This window comes from Balaenoptera acutorostrata, chromosome 4, assembly GCF_949987535.1.
Source record: "Balaenoptera acutorostrata chromosome 4, mBalAcu1.1, whole genome shotgun sequence".
In the NCBI taxonomy this organism is placed as follows: domain Eukaryota; kingdom Metazoa; phylum Chordata; class Mammalia; order Artiodactyla; family Balaenopteridae; genus Balaenoptera; species Balaenoptera acutorostrata.
In genome coordinates, this window is record NC_080067.1 from 27,122,223 (window position 1) to 27,143,161 (window position 20,939).

A 20,939-nucleotide genomic window follows, 5' to 3' on the forward strand; every position below is an offset into this window, starting at 1 on the left:
GTTAAGAAACTCTTCTTCTTTCCGAGGAGGAGGGAGGAAGCAGCAGAGTGAACTGACAGAAGATGAGTAGGTAACGAAGCCATTTTCATTACCATTTTCTTTCTTTTTTTAAATGTATTTATTTTATTTTTTATTTATGGCTGCATTAGGTCTTCGTTGCTGCGCGCGGGCTTTTTCTAGTTGAGGTGAGCGGTGGCTACTCTTCGTTGCGGTGCGCGGGCTTCTCATTGCGGTGGCTTCTCTTGTTGCAGAGCACGGGCTCTAGGCGCACAGGCTTCAGTAGCTGTGGCACGCGGGCTTCAGGAGTTGTTGCTCGCGGGCTCTAGAGTGCAGGCTCAGTAGTTGTGGTGCATGGGCTTAGTTGCTCCGCGGCATGTGGGATCTTCCCGGACCAGGGCTCGAACCCGTGTCCCCTGCATTGGCAGGCGGATTCTTAACCACTGCGCCACCAGGGAAGCCCACCATTTTCTTTTAATATTTATTTATTTTATTTATTTATTTTCCTTATGTTTTTTGTCGGCGTTGGGTCTTAGTTGTGGCACACGGGATCTTTGTTGAGGCAAGAGGGATCATTTTGTTACGGTGCGCGGTCTGCTCAGGTTTCTCTCTAGCTGTGGCGTGCGGGTTTTTCTCTCTCTAGTCACGGCCGCGGGCTCCAGAGCGCGTGGGCTCTGTAGTTGGCGGCACTCAGGCTCTCTCGTTGAAGTGCGCGAACTCAGCAGCTGTGGCGCGCAGGCTTAGTTGCCCTGCGGCATGTGGGATCCTAGTTCCCCAACCAGGGATCGAACCCACATCCCCTGCATTGCAAGGAGGATTCTCTACCACTGGACCACCAGGGAAGTTCCTGACAACCATTTTCTTTTGAGCGTCTACCATACGCTGGGGATTGTACTTAGCCTCACAACATCCCTGGGTAATTAGTCCCAATTTACAGATGAGGAAACTGAATCTCAGAGAGATTAAGTAACTTGGCCCATGGTCGCCAAGCTCGAGGTTCTGACCCAGCTCTGTCTGCCTCCAGAGTGCCGTGTGCCCTTTCTCTGCACGTGCTGCTGACGTGGTCCCACAGAGAAGCATCTTCAGGCAACAAGAAAAGCAGAACCCTCCTAACAGAACTCTGAAAGGCCCCAAAGGCCATCTGCTGGGCAGGAACACTTGAAGATGTTCGTGTAAAGGAAATGGAGCCCTTCCAAAGGTGGTATTAGCCTCAAAAGAAGGTGGTAGCATAACAGAAGGCACAGGAAGGCATGAAGGAAAGCCCCAGGATATTTATTGTTGGGGGAACAGGGACACCCAAAGGGGGACATTGCTCTGAACCTTCTCCACGTTCTGTGATCTAATCTCCATCCACACACCCCACTCACCTTCCCCACATTAAAAGGATCCCCTTATAAGAAGGTCATTGTAAAGCAGAATAAATCCAATCGGGAACGACTGAGTTAGTGAGAGGGTTCTGAAATCCACAGGCCAGTGAGCCAGGAGCAGCCAGCCGTCCTCAGGTAGCTAAGAAGCTGGCACAGGCCAAGAGTTAACTTGTTCTGCATAGATACACGGGTTGCAACTAGAATCAAGTATGTGGACATGTGGGGATGACACTGTAAGGCATAAGAAAGAGCTTTAGAGGCACAGATCTCATTTCGTATCTTGTCATCACCACTTAATAACCTTGTGCCCTTGAGTTTCGATTTTCTGCTTGCATGTTAGGAATTACCAAGTCTGTCCTCAGGGCATGTCACGGGAATCCTAAGGGAATGGATGGGTTTGAGCAGTTAGAAGTTCCTGGTTCCTGGAGGAGTGGAGCAAAGGTTGGAAGCTGCCCAGGGGAGGCTGCTCCAGGGAACGCTGACATTCCACCCGGGTGGGGTATATTTTGGAAATACTGGCCAGTGTTTGTAGTTCAGTGTCGGTGCCTTCCATGCTCATCCCTAGGGAGCTTGGCCAGGCAGCAGAACCTGTCCAGGGTGAGGGGTAGAGAGACTGTGACTTGGATTTGACTTAGGCTGTTTTCCTTTGGGCGGGGAGGGGGACGGTTGCGTTGAACCATCAGATGAGCATTGCCAAGGACACCCCCAAGGTCGAGGATACGAGAGAATAGACTCTGACGCCTCCCAGACACCCCAGGCAAGGAACTCGCCAGCCTGGATCAGCGGCTCAGAGCCACCCAGGCTTGATGCTTTATATCTGGGATTGGGGTTTGTCCACATGAAGGCTTCACCTTCTTTGTTGCCACAGTCAGATGGGCCCACATCCTGTCTCTCATTGTGACCTCAGCCACCTTGGGGGTTCAGTGCAGAAGTCCTGGCCTTGGCCTCTCACCAAGGGTAGATTCTGGTGGGCTGCTTTCAGGGTCTGTGGGTGTCCTTGCAAACACCCCCAGGGGGAGGCCATGGGGAGTTTGAGTTTTGGAAACAGAAAACATTTATTTGGGGTCCTAAATATATTAAATCCTGGGTGGTATCAACCAGGGTTGTGTGTTGTTTTAGCCAGAAACGCCAGAGAGCTTGTGAGGCTGGTGAGTCCCCACCAGGGCAGGGAGGTGAGTGTCCCCAGGAGGATAGATCACCTTGGGACATGAAGTACTGGCCCCTGGATAGGAGTGGTGACTAAAGGGACAGAAGCAGTGCTCATCTGAAGGTATAAATTGGGATCCATTTGTTAACAGAGTTGCCGGACGCTGGACATACAGGCTCAACTGTGAGGTGCAAGTGTATTTTCGTCAGTCTTTTTAGCCACTGTTCTCTTGTGGTAGAAAGTCTGACAGGTCTTTTAAAGAAGTGGTTCTCAAACCCCCTTGTAGGGCCCTGGGTGTGGAGGTGGGTGAGTTGGGGGAGGGCAGCTGGGAAGCAAGAGACCCCACGGCTCTGGCTCCTGCGTCGTTCCCTACACATGTGCTTTTTTTTTTTTTTTAACAGCTTTGTTGAGTTATAATTCACATACCAAACAGCTCACCCAAAGGGTATAATTCAATAGCTTTTAATATATTCATAGAGTTGTGCAGCCCTCACCGCATTAGCAGGTGAGCTTTTATCTGATTGCTTTTCTATTGTATTTGAAGGAGAAAAAGATTCTGCCACTAAAATCAGGTTTGAAATAACTGTTATAATCTTGCTGTGGTTAAGAACCTTTTGTGAAGAGGCTGTGATTTTCAAGTTCTATTTTAAACCCCAATGAGAATCAGGAAATAAATTTGGTATCTAAGACTGATGGGGTAAATAAAACCCATAGCAACCATTCACTTTTTTCACAGGAGGGACATTTAGAGCCTCATTCAGCGTTTTTTTAAAGTCCTTTTGCACAGGTCTAACATGGTCAGAGAAAATTAGAATGGTGAGTGGGGCTGCAGGAAGACCCATGGATGCAGCTGAAATAGGCCCAGTGGTTCAGGATCGGGGGAGGTCTCTAATTAGCACATGTTCCTACTTGATGTAGGAACAGGTCATCGACACAGCCCAGCTGTCCCTAAAGGCATTAAAGTGGGGCATGAGGCAGTGATTGACATTCAGGCTAACGATCGAAGTTAAAGAAGCAGCGTCATCGTAGCGAAGTGTTCATCAGAAACGGTTGAAGATTTGGAAGTTGGGGGTCAGAATGGGGTGAGCATTTGCTGGTCCTTGTAAAGACTTCATGTGTCCGGCACACTGTAAGTGCTCAATAAACATCCTGTCCGTTTTTCTTTGGAAAGACCATGCTGTAAAATCTCCTTCTCTGTTGAGGTCAGATAAACGAAGCATTCACAGACCGTTCCCACTTGTTAATTTGAAGGGCACCTTCTCAGCTGGGCTAGTTTGGGGGCGAAGACATCAGCAACAGCGCACGAATGTTCTCCGAAGGGGATTCACGCTTCCCTGCCGGAGGACGGAGCTAATTAGATTATTTCCAGTTGACAGACTTGGTTTTCCACCTTGGAACACATGTTTCTCGCCTCTCCTCTCTTCACAGGATGTGTTCCTGATTCGAGGTGAAACCATGACGAGAAGATAAAACAAATAATAATGCTTTTCCGCAATCGCTTCGTGCTGCTGCTGGCCCTGGCTGCGCTGCTGGCCTTCGTGAGCCTCAGCCTCCAGTTCTGTGAGTGTGGCTGGGCTGGCGGGTCCTGGAGGCAGGGAGGCGTGCTCCTCTCTGAAATAGAAGGCCCCATGGGGAGGAAGCACATAGGTCCCAAAGCCTTTGTTCTTTCAGTGAACAGTGAGGTTTCAGACAACCCGATCTTTTTATTGTCGGCCCTGGTGGTGTGTGGCTGTGATTCTGTGCCTGTGAGGAACAAGGGCAATCACTAAGCCTCGTGACTCGTTTTTGGCTTCTCCCTGGATTCCTAAACCGCCTGGTTATTCCTGGATCTTTAGTTCAGGTTCCCAAGGCGAAGACAGTGAGTGGTCAGCTCGTGTCCTCGTGCCAGGTCACACAACAGAGGTGCCTGGCCCACCAGTTGGTTCTTTGGGGGTTGGGTGTCCGTTATTAGGGAGGGTAGGGGGATTAGGTCCCAGTACCAAACTCAGCCCCTGGGCAGCAGGGACCGTGCATGGGAAACCCCACATGGTGAGCACAGCTGAGGAAGCCAGTCCGTGGGCCTCACCGCCTGTACTCTGCCCTTCACTGGGAGCCTGTGCTCAGGCTGGGCCCCAACTCTGTGTGCCCCACTGCTCCCTCAGGGTGGTTGTCCTCAAATAACAGATCTGGTCTGGTACCTTCTTGGTTGTAACCCTTCAGTGGTGGGTCTCCGGGAGGCCCCTTGCCTCCCTGGGGCCCCTCTCTCACCTTGAACTTTACACCAGAGGCTTGTCGAGTGGCTTGGCATTCTCTCCACATCCAGGTTGTGCTCTGTGCCCAGATCCTGCTGGCCCCTCTGCCTGGACTGCCCTCCTCACCTCCCTTCCATCTTCTCCTCCACATGGTTCACTCAGTCCTTTCTTTTTCAGGAACGTTCCGTGACTCCCTAACTGGGTCTGGGCTTCTTGGCTGTACATCCGGGGTGCCCTGAACCTGCTCCCCTCCTTACACTAGCCGTGCAGTATCATACTTTTCAGTTCCTGTGTCTTTTCCATCTACAAGACTGTCTGCTCTTTGAGAGCAGGACCCACATCTGTTTCCCTCTTTATCACGGGAACCAGCACTGCCGACCACACAGGAGGTGTCTCAGGAATGTTTAAGAGAATGAATGAGTCTACACCTGCTCTGGAAAGCAGGCTGACCCTAATTCCCTATCCTTCTGGTGCTGTGTACTTGAAGCCGAGAAAATATCTGAGCAATGCCGGCAATTGTGTTTTTGCTGCCACCTACCTGCCCTCCACTTTCCACCTCACCCCGATGGGTGGGAGACAAGGGCTTGGCCCCCATCACCGCCTGGGACATCTCTGTGAGGAGGTGGCGTTGCTGTCACTGTCTGCCTGACGGAAGGAAGGGCAGGCGGCTGCGAGAGCAGGGTGCTCTGAGTGTGCTGGGGGACGTGGGAAAGACTTGGCGTTTGGAATAAGTGGTTTGAAGGGAAGCGGCTTTGAACAAGTTTCTCCGCTTCACCTCCAGTTTGTGACATATTCCATGCACACATCTAGTGCATATGACAGGCACTTCAAACAGTAAAGAGAATTAAAAATACTCACTTTGTCCTTCCAGAATAAGGAAAGAGGTCAAGAGAAGATACTTGTTTAAAGTTTAAAGATACTCCAGATGGTTAATAAACTGTTTTTTAAAAAAAAAAAGAATCTTTTCCAGAAAGTGTGTTAGGACTGTCATTTATTTACTTGTTTATAACTTTTCATTAAAAACTTTCCATCCTGTCACTGGAGAGGCAGGATGTTACAATCAACCTTGATTGTTATTCTGAGACCCTGACAGGTTCTGAGACGTGAATGTGGGTTACTTGTGCTTGCTGCGTTTCTCTTGCATGGGGTGGTTTCCGCATCCCTGAATTGGCCTGTGTGTTTCGCTTATATAACTCTTCTGAAAGTACCTTCTGTTTTAGGAGAGCCACTTTTCAGCCGTACTGTTTTTCGGGAAAATTTTGCAGGGTAAATTGGCCTGCCTGGGTCTGAGGTCTTTATTCTTGAATACGTTGGAGTTCGGGAAGACATTAAGATATGAACATTCTGACTGCTCTTCTGCTTCTAGGTAAACTGTAACTTTGGAATTTAACTATTTCCGTGTGAAAATTGAGTTAAATTGCTTTGTTTTTTAGTCGCTTTATTGGTTGCTAATTATTATGGTGTAAGAAACTGGACTAATTCGTAATACAAAGGTGTCTGCTTAAGTAACACTTATATTTTCATCCTTACCCTAAAATATATGGACTTTTTTCTTTACCGTTTCTTTTGACTTATTTTTGAATACCGGATTAGGACATATAATTGTTTTAGGTGATATATTTGAGGCAATCAAATAGAACTTGGTTTTCTCATGTTTTAAATGAACAATATTTTTTTATTTGTTTTCTGAAATGATTGTATATTTTATTTTGTCTTGTTGATAGTTTTCTTTTTCTGATGTTCTGAATATGAGAAAGTTAAGACCCAGGTTACAATGAAAAAAATCAGGTTGTTTAAAAAACATTTCTTCCTCTTGGTACAGAAAGTGTGTATGTGAACCCACATATATTTATTAAGTGCTTATGTGTGTTGGATATTTTTCTACACTGTTGGGGTAGAGGTGCTAGGGAAAGGATACAAAAAAGATTAAAATACAGTTCATAGTTTCTGAAACTACGTTTATTTTAAATGGTAGGAATGACTCCCTGTATGCTAGCAGACATTAATGAAAATCATTCATTTTGTGTTTTCAAGTCCTTGATGTCTTTGAGTTTGGAAATAGAGGGATTCTGAAATTCCCGATATTCAAATCGAAGAAGGGAACAAGTAAGGTATATATATATCATTAGTTATTCTAGTTAAAATGTGTACAAGTGGAAAAATAACTTCTCAAATTGAAGGACTCCTTCAGTGCGACAGGAAAAGACCACTTGGGTTATGAAAACCTGTGGATGATTCGTTATTTTGCTGCTTTTTCTGCTCGTTTGTAATCGTCCATTTTCCTGCCTTGACCCAGCCTTTCCTTCATGCTTATCCTGTGCTCTTTTCACCACGTTCCAACCACCATTCCCAGAATGGCAGCGTGGCAGGAGCTCAGCTCGCAGACCCTGGCACCACAGCCTTGGGTTTGAGTGCCGCTCTGCCACTTAGCAGCTGTGTGCCCTCGGCAGGTGTGGCCTCCTGGAGCCTCTATTCCTTCTTCTGTAAAATGGAGTTCCTTGTTGCTATTTTGAAACATTGGCGTGAGAACGGAGATTTTGTGGGAAAACCCTTGGCTCGGGGAAGCACAGTCAATGTAAACAGTAGAGTCCTGTCATGATATATCATCACCAGAATCCAGGGCTCTTGGTGTCCCAAAGGCTGCTGCTTCAGCCACTTGTGGAGAGAGCTTTTGAAACAGTATATCATGCATTTCTTTCTTTTTGATCAGAGTTCATTGGCCATGATAGGGGTCAGTCTACACTGGGTACCTGTATCTTGGGCAGGGCCCTGGTTGACCAGAGCAGGTTCCTAAGGGAGATGTCCAAGGCGGACTGGAAAGTCAGATCCCCAGGTAGAAGAGGGGAGGGTTAACCTGCCAAAGTGAAAGCCAGAGTGAAGGCTGTCTTCAATATCTGAAGAACCCTATCTCTATCCAGTATCTGCAAGAGGAGTTAGACCAGCTCTGTGTGGCCTGGTGGCCAGGGGGACACATTTTAGTTAAGCATCAAGTGACGCTTCCTGAATGTCATCGTCACGCGGAGGTGTAGTGGGCTGTGTGCACACCCTGGAGCGTCGCTCTATGCAGAATAGGACAGTAGGCAGGCCACTGGACCTGATCCCATTTAAAACCTCTTCAGACTCTAAGGTTTTGGGAATTTTTATCTTTCGTTGTTGATCCAGTGCCATGAGTTTGCATAGCTTTGTCCTTCAGCAAACATTCCACTGTGTGCTGGGCCAGGGCTGGGCGTTTCATCTCCTGGGAGCCACAGGAGCTCTCTGTCTGGTGGAGGAGAATCCCGAGCAGATACTTGGAACACAGTGTACAATATGCTAGGACAGGAAAGAGGCAGCCCCACGAGGAAGTGGGAAAGAACGTGGACTCCAGAGCCAGACTGCCTGGGTCGAGTCCCTGTCCTGCCACTTACCAACTATGTGAGCTCAGGCACGTTACCTACCCTCTCTGTGCCTCGGTTTCCTCATCTGTAAAATGGGGATAATGAGAGTTCCTATTTCATTGGGTTGGTAAAGGATATTTATAACACACCTAGAACAGTTCCTGGCACATAATAATCACTCTATGCACGTTTGTTAAATAAAATGAATGAGAGATGACTCGTGACAGGGTGACATGGGCGGATGAAGGACAAGAAGCCAGTCCAGCGTAGGAGGTCAGGGAAGACTCATTCCCAGAGGAGGTGACATCCGCGCTTCAGCCTTGAGGGATGAGTTGGAGTTGTCCAAAGAGGAAGCTGGGAAGGGCATTCCTGGCAGATGGAGGTGGGTGTGCAAAGGCAGGGCAGGAGAGAGCTGGACCCGGTTAGTCACCGGTGTGTAGCTGTGAAGGTGGACAAAGGCCCAGGCCACCTCCATCACCGTGTTATATCCTGAAAGTATGGGGAGCCACTGAAGCAGGGAAGACAGCATATCATTAGATTTGTCTGGGAAAGACCACAGTCTGGTACAGTGTTTGCCAGAGAGTGGTCTCCTGAGCACCTTGATCAGAGTAGCCCCGGGCGTCTGTTAAAAGGCATGTTCCAAAACCAAAAAAAGAGCACATTTGTGCCCCTCCCCATAGAATCAGAATTGTGGGAGTAGAACTCCCCGGGGGTTCTAATGTACACAGAGTTTGGCTGCTGCCCATTCAGAGGCCGGTGGGAGGCTGATACTGAGAGACAACTCGGGGCCACTTTCCTCCTCCAGTTAAAGGCTAGGAGTGGCTCTGATGAAGGTGTTGGCCCCGAAAGGAAGGAGCAAAGCTGAGAGCATCAGGTGATTCTGTGGACTTTCAGCTAAACGATGGGGCGGTGCAGCGGGACCGGGGTGAAGAAAGAGAAGGGAAGGCTCTGCCATGCCGTGTAGGATTCTGGCTCAGGTGGTTCAGTGGATGCTGCCTTCATTCATGCGTCCACGCAGCCGCTCACACAGACGGCCCCTCCACCTGGCTTAAGTGTGCCGAAGGCCGAAGGAAGTACCCGGCACACATTCTGGGAGGTCGACCACGTGGAGCTGTTGGCCCTGGATGAGGAGGCCTGGGGAGAGCACCCTGAGCAAGCAGAGAAGCAGGACAAGCCCCGGCAGCCGGGTGGGAGCGGAGCAGGAGGAAGAGCTGGGGCCTCATGCCTGCCACCCTTCGAGGTCGGCTGTTGGCATTTGCAGCTGCAGCTCTTCGTGGGCCCCCCCGAAGGTCCGTGGCGTATGGTGGCGGGGATTTTGCTGAGGCACAAATGCACGTAATCATAGTTGTGAGTGGGCACCTTGGGCTGGTCCTGCGTCCTGCCCTGCAAAGCTGCGGGGCTTTGTCATTCTCTCTTCTCTGTCCTGTGTACATTTTATGGAGGAAAGCATGTGTCCGGGTGACGTGTGTAAATTTGGGGATTCATGAAGATCTTAATATGTTTTGGTGGCAAAGGTTTGGGGATGCAACCCTTAGGATGCCAAGGCTCTAATGTACTGTGTATTTAAAAAACACAGTAAGGTTCCTCCTGGGTCTTTATTTTGGTGAGTCGAAGTCCAAAAAAACGAGAAATTTAAAATGAGGGCTTGCATTTTTAACCTAAGGGTTCATAGGTTCTAAATAAATTCTTTATTTAGTATTTTTTAAATTAATCTTGATCCTTTTCTTGGAGATTTATTTTCTTTGATTTCTGAGAGTTTTAATTTTGCTTTTTCTTTGAATGTTTCATGCCCAGCTACCACATAGAGTTAAATATCTTTGGGTAGGAAAAATTCTGTAGGTAAGTGACAAAATTAAGTCTGACAAATCAGCTTTTATCATAACGTCTTAAGCTCATGTCATAGTTATTATTGAAGAGGTGAGAGTATCATGTACCACGCAGGCCCTTCCACGAACTAAAAATGGGACACATTTATGTCCGTGGATTCTTTCTAGTTTTCTTCCAGGGTGGGGACATTGTTTCTGTCTCTGTCTCTGTCTCTCTTTCTTTCTTTCTCCCCCCGCCGGCTTCCCGCTCTCTCCCTCACCCTCCCTCTCTCCCTCCCTTCCTTTCTTCCTTCTTTCCTTCCCTCCTTCCTTGTTTCTGATCTTAGAGAATTTCTCCTAAGAATAGACGGAGGACAGAGATGTATGCTCAAAGATGTTTATTGCATCACTGCTTATAATAGGAAAAAGGGGTAGACAACCCAAGTGTCCAACAGGAAATACTGCTGCATCCATTATACCGTGTTTACATAGACCTGTCTGTATTGACTTGGAAGGTTGGTCATAATATATCTACTAAAAGGACATGTGGTACTTTTGTGTGTGTGTGTGTGTGTGTGTGTGTGTGTGTGTGTGTGTGTGTGTAGTCAGCAATATTGATAAGAAGGGGAATCTCCCGTTTTAGAGGAGAGGAAACTATCCAGGCTAGTTAGTAAAACTAGGAAGTGTTAGTAAAAATGAGTCAGTGAATTCAGGAGAACATGTGCCAATCGCCAAGACTGTATGAAGAGAGAGACAAAGTAGGAAAGGAAGCTGCAGGATGTTGACATTGGAGCACCCACTGAGTGGAGGTGAGCCAGGGATGCAGTGGGAGTCTGCCCAGGTGGAGTTTGCACTCAACAGCTTGGGCCCCACTCCTGTTGTCTTGGCAACAGGGCTCCAAGCTGATGACATTAAACAAAAAAAAACTTGAAGTGAGGTAAGTGGTCATCAGAGGCAGAGCCCTGTGGTCTTGGTAGCGTCCCACCAGGGGGAAGGGGTTGGAGGGGCAGGTTTTTGAGACTGATCAGCAGTGAGGTCTTGGGGGACAGAATCTGAATCCCAAATAAGAAGGTGAAGTCAGGAACGCACACAGAGAGAGCTCTGGAACTGTCTCACCATCCTTCCTGCCAGTGTGGCCCCAGGACACGATGCCTCACTGGGGCCCAGCAGAGCCAGGCCGCCCGGAGTGGGAGGGACGGGGAGTTGGCCACAATGCAGGGCCCTCTCTGAATTAACTGTTTTGGGCTCCGGCATCACCTCTTGCCCTCCCTGTCTCCCTCCCTCTTTTTTCTATGCCATCTGAGGGGCTGGACCCCACTGGCCAGGGGTTTTGCCTCTTGGGGAACCTGGAACCCCGCTTTGCTTCTCCCCAGTCTCAGGTATCTAGCAGAGAGTGAGATGGCCAGTCTTCACAGCATCCAGACGCCTGAGGCCCCCTTGCCCCCCGCAGTGCGTGGTCTCTCACTGAGGTGGCCTCCCCAAGGCTCTCCCACCCACCTGACCGCTCTTCCTTTGGACCCTTTTCACAGAAGCCAATGACCAGCCTTGACCCACCTTTCTGAGCCGTTGGTTTGGTGGCCTCAGTGGGGTGCAGACCTTTGAGACACAGAAAACTTTTTGCTCTTGGGGAAGGGGGAACAATGTCCTTGGGCCATAGTGACCCTGTCACCATTCCCACCGGAGCAGGGACAGGAGAACAGTTTCACCTCTGCCAGGACATCCAGCCACACACACACTGCAGCATTCACTGTGGGTTCTCTGGGTGGGACGAATATGCATGACTCACTTCTTTTTATACCTTAGTATTGATGGCTATTTTAGGATGAACACGTGTTTATATGAATTGTAAAGATCCCTTTTCATTTTGTAAAAAAGAAAAAAATCTCTTCTCAAGGGTGTTGAAATTGGAAACCTATTTCCAGGTACACTGAGTTCTTAGCCTGAGTTCATGGACATCTGCATTGTCTCACATGGTTTCAGGGGTGCTGTGAACCCCGAGAAATCAAATTTAAAAGTAAGTGTATGCAGTCCTTTTTCAGGGCTGAGGATCAGTAGCTCTTATCGGATTCTCAGAGGTAAGGTAGAGGGGATCCAGGCCCTGAGATGGTTAAGGATGTCTGAGGTTCTCTTCATAGCTCTTTTTGGGGACCTGTCTTGAACGTCTCTCTGATTTCTAGTCTCTGTCATGATTTGGAGTCCTTGGTGCTCGCAGCGTCTAACCCAAGGGACCTGGTTAGGTCAAGGCCAGTTACCAGTGGTCCCATAGGAGTGTGAGGTTTCCTGGCCCCTCCAGGAGTCCGCAGCTGGGCTCAGGCTCAGGTCACGGTGGGTCTCCTGCCCCTGCACTCTGGCCGTCCTGTGGACTTGGGTCTCAGTTGTCAGACGGGGGTCAGGCAGGGAGGAGACAAGAGCTTGCAAACAGCCTAGGACAGGAACTGGGTCCTCAGCCGCACGAGGCCCACCCTGTTGGGGGCTCTGGTGGTGTAGTTCTGGTTTTTATTTGAGAATTACACACATTTTTATGTTCAGTGCAGGCTGGAGACAGAAAGGGCGTTCAAGACGCCTTAGTGGATTGAGGAACACAAAGGGAATTGTGGGAATTACCTGTCAGAGCAAATCATTATTCTTTGGCAGGCCAGTGAAGGAGAGAATTCAAGAGCCTTTTGGACTATTGGGAGGAAGAGATCGGAGACATCAGGTGACAGGACTAGGGGTGTTTAACTTATGAGAAGGCACCATCTTGGATAAGCAGAATTATTTAAGGGAGTTGTGGCCCCAGGGCTGAGTGAGGACAGACTTGAGTGGCACAAGGAAGAGGTGACTGTAGTCCCCTAGGGAGGTGACCAGCCCGGGGCTGAGGTCCCAACAAGCGTGAGGCAGGCTGTGGAGCTAGGAAGGTGAAAAGCAGGTGCTGGGGCCACACGTCGGCCCCACCAGGTTCTTGGCCGGCGCAGTCAGTGGTGAGACCTCTGGGGCAGCTGAGCGCAGAGCCGAGGAGACAGAGGTCAGCCAACACTTGCCCACCTGCCCTGGGACACCTGTGGATCCCTGACACCTGTCTCCAACCTGCCAGGGTGTCTATGTAATCAGAGGAAGAGCGGACAACTAAACAACAGCAGGATAACTAAACAACTAGGGCCGGGATGGCAGGAGGTGCGGGTTCCGAGGTCACCTGACTCCCTGTAAAACTGACTCTTCCACATGGAGAAGTTCTCTCTCCTGGAAAGGGCCTTTATTGGCACAGTGGGCTAGTTGCCAGGTCCCATCCCTGGGGCCGTCAGGATAGCAAGGGGAAGGTCCTGGAGGAGGGGCATGACCGTGCCCACCACAGCACAGGATTGGCATGGGAGAGGAGCCACCCACAGAAGGGAAGGAGGGGCTGTGCTCTGACCCAGGCATGGGCCCACGGTGCTCCATCAAAATCTCCTGTAAAGGCCTGCATACAGCGGGTTCTTCAGGCTAGAGCTGCTGGGAGAAGGCCAGGAAGCAGGTGGATCCTTGTCCTCTGCCCTGGGCCAGAGCCCCCATGTGGAGTGAGGAGCTGGAGGCCATGGGCACCAGCTTAGTGCCCTGGAGGAGAGGCACTGACCTGTCTTCACGCAAGTCAGAGTGACTCCCAGGGAGTGAGCTGGCTGCACACACCTGGCTGTAACAGGACCCGCTGACTGTGTGCGTCACTGAGCGTCTGGAAGTAACTAAGGGGGCCTGAGGCCCGGGGCCAGACGGGAAGGCGCTCTCTGCCTAGCGGCCTGTGCTAAGCCATGATCTGACCCTGACCCTGGACTCTTTGTTTTTCTCCTTTCCTCTCTTCCGTGTGGCCGTCAGTAGAATAAATAAAAATTAAAAGAAGCAAATCATCATTGGATGAAACATCTCTCTTCAGACATGTTCATGGCGTTGGCTGCTGAGCAGAGACTAGCTGATAGGCCGTATTTCACCTGAGGCTCTTCTTTTTTTTTTTTTTATATGAATGCTACTGTGTTGTGTTTTGAATTTAACATTTGGTATAGTTTTGTTTTTTTGTTTTTAATATTTATTTATTTATTTGGCTGCACCGGGTCTTTGTTGTGGCATGCGGGATCCACACTGCCATGTACGAGCTCTTTGTTGCGGCATGCGGGATCTTTTTTGTTTTTAGTTGCGGCATGTGGGATCTAGTTCCCGGACCAGGGATGGAACCTGGGCCCCCTGCATTGGGAGCGTGGAGTCTTAACCACTGGACCACTAGGGAAGTCCCCTGAGGCTCTTCTTGAGCACTCCTGTGGTACTTCCCAGTATCTCCTTTATATCCAAGTCGTTCCTGTATTATTTTTGCACCTGTACCCCCAAACCAACGACCAGGGTGTGCAGAGGCACCATGACTGAGGGCATTTCCCTCTAAGGACCGTACGCCCTTCTGCTCCCTTCTTCTTATTTAATATCTTAACACCATCCCCAACTGGATTGTAAGCTCCTGCAGAAGGGCAGAGACCTTAGTCTTTTATTCTCTGAAGAATTCCCAGCAGGTGCTCAATGAATTTTGGATGGCTGGATGGGAGATGCATAAATACCCGGCCTGGCAGGTCAGCAGGCCTGGCTTAACAGGCTGTGGAACCCCAGGCCAGTCCGTTGACCTGCCTCTGCCTGAGGTCCATTGCCTGGCTGATGGTTGCTCTTCCTAGGATGAAGTCCAAGGCTGGAAAAAGCAGTGTGGGCCAGTTGGCTCGAATTCTAGTCACAGCTACAGGGATGTCTGCTCATGAGGGACATGGATCCATCCTTTGTACATTGGGGAGGGTGCGGGTGAGACAGGGAGGGCCTACGTGAAACAGCACCTGATTGTTTTACTCTGTGGTTCTAAGAAGTTTGCTAGTTGCTTTTACGAGTGAGGGGGCCCAAGGAACTGCTTTAGAGCTCATGTTTTCTGCCATTATTTGACATTGAGACCTCGTTGGCATCTTTTTATACAAGAAGTTTTATGGATGTGAGGACAGGATGAAAATGACTGTAGGTGAGATGAGCAAGTAAAGCAGACATAAATGGGAGAGACTCATATCCACAGGGTGGCTTATGAAGTGTTCTCTTCTGCTGGGAAATCACACCACAAAGAAATTGCGTGCCCATTGGTGCTGAGTTAATGATCAATTAAAGGCGTCTCCTATTCTGTAATTCATGTTGGCCACAGTGATACTGTGGTCCCGGGGCACTCATCTAGGTTCATGGGGTTTTTTACACCTACATGATGAAACTTGTTATCCTTCCATCTCTTTGCCTGCCCGCTGTTCCTTCTGACGCTCCCACAGTCCTTTTTTCTTCTGAGCTGTTGTCATCTGCGTGGGATCAGCAGAGTTCCTAATTGTCCTGAGGGCATTGGAGGAGCTGGGGAGGCCTGCCAGGAGAAGCAGTATCCTGCAGCGCTAGGCCCCAGGTGTGGAGTCTGCTCCCCAGCCCCCGAGTCTGCCCCGCAGCCCGCTTTGAGATGAACAAGGCAAGCCCAGGACTCCTAATGGGCAAGTCAGGCAGCAGCCGGGGCAGAGGTGCCTCCAGCCCAGGTCTGCTCCTTTGCAGCCGACCTTTCCCCGGATCCCTGCGCATCAGCCCTGGTGGGACCGACTGGACCGGGCTTCAGTGGTACCTAGAGCCAGCCTGCTGCCTCTTGTCTGCTGTGTTTGTCCTCCTCTCCTCTTCGCCGTGTTGCCAGCTTCATTTCTGCCTTTCAGTCCCAGCTTGGGTGTCTTCTCGAGGAAACCTGCTTGGACGATCCCCACCCCCCGGGCTGGTCAGGTGACTGCTTTCCCTTACTGTTCCCACATGAGGATTCAAGAAGGTATTTCACCAGAAGCATGGAGCACAGTGCCTGGCTCAGGGCAGACCTTTAATTCAACGAGTATTTACAGAGGGCCTTCCCTGTGCTGGTTGCTGGGGGAATATAAACTTGAAAGAGACATAGTTCTGGCCCTCTGGACATGTGGGTTGGCGAGTTGATAAACTGTGGACACCTCTGCTTACATGTACTGTAGTGTGAGCTAGGAGGGCAGCAAGAACCAGGTGGGCTCATAGAAGGGGGATGTCCAAACTACTTGGGGATTTGGGGTGGGCTTCCTGGAGGAGGTGACCCCTGGGATGAGTTATGGAGTTGGCCAGATCTGGGAAACAGAGGTTGGGGTGAGGTTAGAGGCATAAGCAAGAGGAGGGAAACATCCTGAAAAGCATCCTGTGGGAGTGGGGGCAGCTCTGAGCAGTTCAGGACAATGAGAACAAGGTAGGGGAGGGGACACAGGGAGATGGAGCTGGGGAGATGTCTTACCCCGTGGCCTCTATGCATCAGAACTTCCCCTGATTGTCTGGTATCTGGAGGACCCTTCAGAGGACCCCACATGGACTGATGCTGTGTCCTGGTGACTCAGGAGGGTGCAAAACCGTGGAAGGTAATCTCAACAGCTAGTGGGTGAGGTTGACAGGCCCAGATGCCAGAGGAAGCAGCAGATAAAAACTTTCTGGATGGAAAGTTTCTTTACCTGTGGCTTTCAAACCACCGCTTCCTTGAGTTGTGGGTGGTTCCTATCTTAGTCTGTTGGGCTGCTAAATAAAAATACTGTAAACTGGCTGGCTTATAAACAACAGAAGTTTATTTCTCACAGTCCTCAAGACCGGGAAGTCTAAGATCAAAGCACTGGCAGATTTGGTGTCTAGTGAGAGCCCACTTCCTAGAAGGCATCTTTTTGCTGTAACCTCACATGGCAGAAATGGGGGTGGGGGAGATCTTTGGGGTCTCTTTTATAAGGGCACTAATCTCATTCGTGAGGGCTCCACCCTCTTGACCGTATCACTCCCAAAGGCCTCACCTCCAAATACCATCACCTTGGCAGTTAGGATTCAACATGTGAATCTGGGGGGACATAAACATTCAGCTTATAGCAGTTCCCAGGCGGCAGCCCCAACACGCCTAACCCCGTGTGCTCTCAGATAAGCCAGCAAACTGTGGGGACTCTGGGACGTGCAGGGACCCATGCCCCTCTGTCCCTGTGTCACTCATATTATCTTGTCTCCTTAGCTTCGCTTTTCCCTGGCCCAGACTCAAAGGGAGTATGCCCACAGGCATGGCCAAGGGGCCACAACCTGGTACCACTTTATAACAGAGCAGAGTCAAGGATTGAGGGGTGCCGCACAGCCGGAAGGGCTGGGTCATTAACATACTGCCTTAGGACATCTACTTTTCATCATTCTCTTGATCTGGCACAAATCCTCCCATGGTAAATGACCTCTGGACACCGGAGCTATGTATTAGCAGTTCTGGGCCCTTCTAGCTGTTAGGAAGAAAGTGGCTCTAGGACCAATCAAAGGGCTAATTTGAGTTGGTGAAGGGCCAACTCTAGCTCTGTGGTTGTTGTTTTATCATAAGTAAGTAATGAAAATATGCTTATTGAAAAAAAATTCTATCTAGACATTATAGAAATATACATATATTTCTATACCTATAGAATATATGTAATATATGCTTATTGTAAATCCATATCTACATATGTATGCGTGTGGATTTGTAAAACAATATAGACAGTTACAGTAAAACAAGTGAAAATACTTCTTCACACCCCATTCTACCCATTCCCCAAAGGCATTGTGATGGATGTCCTTGTAGACATTTTTCTGTTCATTTACATAATAAGAGTGTATATTACATAATATTCATACATTTATGGTTAATTTTTTCTTTCCACAAAAAGACTTACATAAATATCCAGTGACTTGGTTTATTCATTTCATTTATCTTTGATCCTTTTCCATTCTTTTTAACTGTGGCAGAATATTCCACTGTGGATGTAACATTCTGTTCTGCTGATGAAAGATATTTAAGTCATTTCCCTTTTTTTGTTGTTGTTATTAACAGCGCTGCAGTGAATCTCTTTGGCCATACGTCTTGGTGATGGGAACTGATATCTTTGTCGAATAGATTCCAAGAGGTAGAATAATGGGGTCATGGATAAAGCACATGTAACATTTTAGTGGCAACTGCCAAATAACTCCTTCCGCAAAGTCCTTCCAGTTTCCTCTCTCACCTGCAGTATATGGAAATGTAGGTTTCACACCCTTGCCAGTACTGATATTATTGTTAAAATGTGAATTTTTAGTCTGGTGGGGTGGGGGTGAATCACATCCTATTGTTTTATTTTATATTTCTTCAAGTATGTATAATGTTGAACATTTTTTCATGTGTTTATTGCCACTGGTATTTATTTTTCTATAATTAGCCTGCTTATATCCTTTATTGATTGTAGGAGATCTGTGCACTTTGGATATTAATAATTTGTAATATATGTTGCAAATATTTTCCTCTCAGTGGATTGCTTATCTTTTACTTTTGTTTATAACATCTGTTTGCCAAAGGGAAGTTTTAAATATTTACAGAAGAATTTGTAGGGGTAGCTAGGGAATTTAAGTGGATTTAGACTGGTGATTGGGCCCTGTTTTAGCTATTGTTCAAATGTATGCATATATATTATATGATGATTAATAAGCCTTTTAGAAGTTAAATGATTCATGGGCACACATATTTCCGTGTATTTCCTCAGTTGGCGATGCTAAACATCCAACTATTATTATGTAGGGAGTTCCAAATTGGGAACTCTTAGAAAGACTGGGGACCGCTGACCTAGAAGATGGACTTACAACTGCTTATAAATAATTGATAAAGTGTATGGACCAGGACTCATTTCGTTGAAAGTAACAGAAACCCAACTCAAACTAGCTGAAATAAGAAGACGACTTTCTCGACTTACAGAACTGGAACGTCTAATGGACACTTTAACCACATCTGGACCCAGGGGCTCAAAGGGTGGATGTCCTCAGGCCTTCCTTCCTCTTTCTCTCTGATAACTCTCTTCATTTGTTGGTCTGGCTTATCTCTACTTAGCCTCATTTTCTTCCACTGCAGAGGCTGCCCATGAGCGACAGATGGCTGGGGCAGCCCCAGGTTTCCATTCTTAGAGATCAGCATCCAGGAGAAAAGGAGCCCCTTTCCCCGTGTCTGTAGTGTACCTCTCTCAAGGCGGCAGGACGATGTGATTGACAGTTCAACCCAACCACATGCGGGGGGAGGAGTGGTTCACTAACAGAAAGAGCAGTAGATGAACAAACAGAACAGACTGCAGGGCCCACCCGTGATATCCAGCAGACAGTTGGGGAGAACCTGGTCTGGAGGCAGAGGGGTGAGCTGGAGATGGCTTTCCATCCACCATGTACACCTTGGGCAGCTGCCTCAACCTCCCCTTGGATCCCTGGCTCTCTGCTCTGTAAAATGGTCTCTTGAGGATTAATGAGCGGTTGCCTGTGCTTGGGCTCAAGGGCCCACAAAGTGCAAAGCAGATGATATTAAATGAGATACGTCAGACACCTGTCTAGCACTTTGTAGGCACTCAATAGGTGATGGTTTTCCTCCTTAGTATTTACCAGAATTCAGAGGGTGTTCAGAACGAAGTAATCGGGTTGCATGAAGTTAGTGTGTAAGTTCTTCCTTTACCACCATGGGTGAGGCCCCCTCTCTCTGGGGAACCCACCTGGTGTTGCATAGATAATTATTGATAAGGAAAGGATAATGGCATTGAGAGAAAGAGGCAGGGCTTGGAGGGGGCTCAAGAAACAGTTGAAGCTGACTTTTTGCTACATTGAAGTCCAGCCTAATTCTGAGGGAGTCGATAGTTACGGTGAAAATCCAGCTGCCCTCTGGGCCCGTCTAGCTGGCCTGTGTACCCTATCCCCTAACTCCCGCCCCCCGCCCAGGACCATGTGTGTCGTGACCTGCTTTGCTTTCTCTGCAGTCCACCTGATCCCAGTGTCGGCAGCTAAGAATGGAGTGACTAGCAAGAATCGAAAGAGGATCATGCCTGACCCGGTGACGGAGCCCCCCGTGATGGACCCCGTTTACGAAGCCCTTTTGTACTGCAACATTCCACGTGTGGCCGAGCGCAGCATGGAAGGTAGGCCTGGCTGCGCTGCCCAACGTGGTACCATCTTCAGGCAGCATCTAAGGAGCTAGACGGCTAGGGCCCAAATCTTGCAGTTGCCACTAGGCTGTGTCCTTGAATGAGTTTCCAGGTCTTAGTTTCCTTGTCTGTAAAATGGGCATAGCTAGCAGTCCCTACTCACAGGGCTGCTGGGAGGATTAAGTGACCTCTTTGAGCAGCACGAGGCTCATGATTAGCCCTCCACAAATGTTTGCCATCATCCTGATTATCAGTGAGACAGCAGTGGGATGGAAAGGTGGCCTTGGCTGGCCCTAGGGTGTCATCCTCAGCTAACTCCTTTCCCAGGCGGGCTCTCTCCAGGCTTAGGACCTCCACAGCATGCCCTGCTGGTGTCTTGAAGTGAAAGTGTAGGAAAATATGATTTCTATGTTGAGCTTTGCTTTTTTGAAAGTGTATCAAAGAATGATGTTGAATATTTATCTGTTTGTGCCCTGCTGTGTTTTGCGAGAGGGAGATTTAAAGCAGAGGTCATTGTTTCCGGTACTTCTGTGGGCCTCCCCTAGTCTGTGGATGTGCATGAGGCTACATGAATAGTCTTTTTTTTGCTTTACAATGTTGTGTTAGTTTCTGCTGCATAACAAAGTGAATCAGCTATATGTATACATATATCCCCATATCCCCTCCCTCTTGCGTCTTCCTCCCACCCTCCCTATCCCACCCCTCTAGGTGGTCACAAAGCACCGAGCTGCTCTCCCTGTGCTATGCAGCTGCTTCCCACTAGCTATCTATTTTAATTTTACATTTGGTAGTGTATATATGTCCGTGCCACTCTCTCACTTCGTCCCAGCTTACCCTTCCCCCTCCCCGTGTCCTCAAGTCCATTCTCTACGTCTGTGTCTTATATATGTGTTAGCATACAGTATTTGTTTTTCTCTTTCTGACTTACTTCACTCTGTATGACAGACTCTAGGTCCATCCACCTCACTACAAATAGCTCAGTTTCGTTCCTTTCTATGGCTCAGTAGTATTCCATTGTATATGTGTACCACATCTTCTTTATCCATTACATGAATC

At 48.6% G+C, this 20,939-nt stretch overlaps 1 protein-coding gene across 11 annotated transcripts in view; it reads left to right on the forward strand.

Annotated features, from left to right (window-relative positions):
• The window catches only part of PXYLP1 (2-phosphoxylose phosphatase 1), a 72,201-nt gene that overhangs the window by 34,135 nt on the left and 17,127 nt on the right, over window positions 1–20,939 (forward strand). For 4 of the 11 annotated variants that reach the window (XM_057545432.1, XM_057545431.1, XM_057545433.1 and 1 more), the window contains 2 exons: window positions 3,940–4,071; window positions 19,719–19,877. In XM_057545432.1, the coding sequence (XP_057401415.1) occupies window positions 3,993–4,071; window positions 19,719–19,877 (238 nt within the window). In that variant the 5' untranslated portion in view covers window positions 3,940–3,992. Of the gene's footprint in view, window positions 1–26; window positions 71–1,021; window positions 1,196–3,939; window positions 4,072–4,919; window positions 6,109–19,718; window positions 19,878–20,939 lie in introns of all 11 variants that reach the window. The other 7 variants (XM_057545434.1, XM_007188050.3, XM_057545436.1 and 4 more) reach the window with 5 other exon arrangements.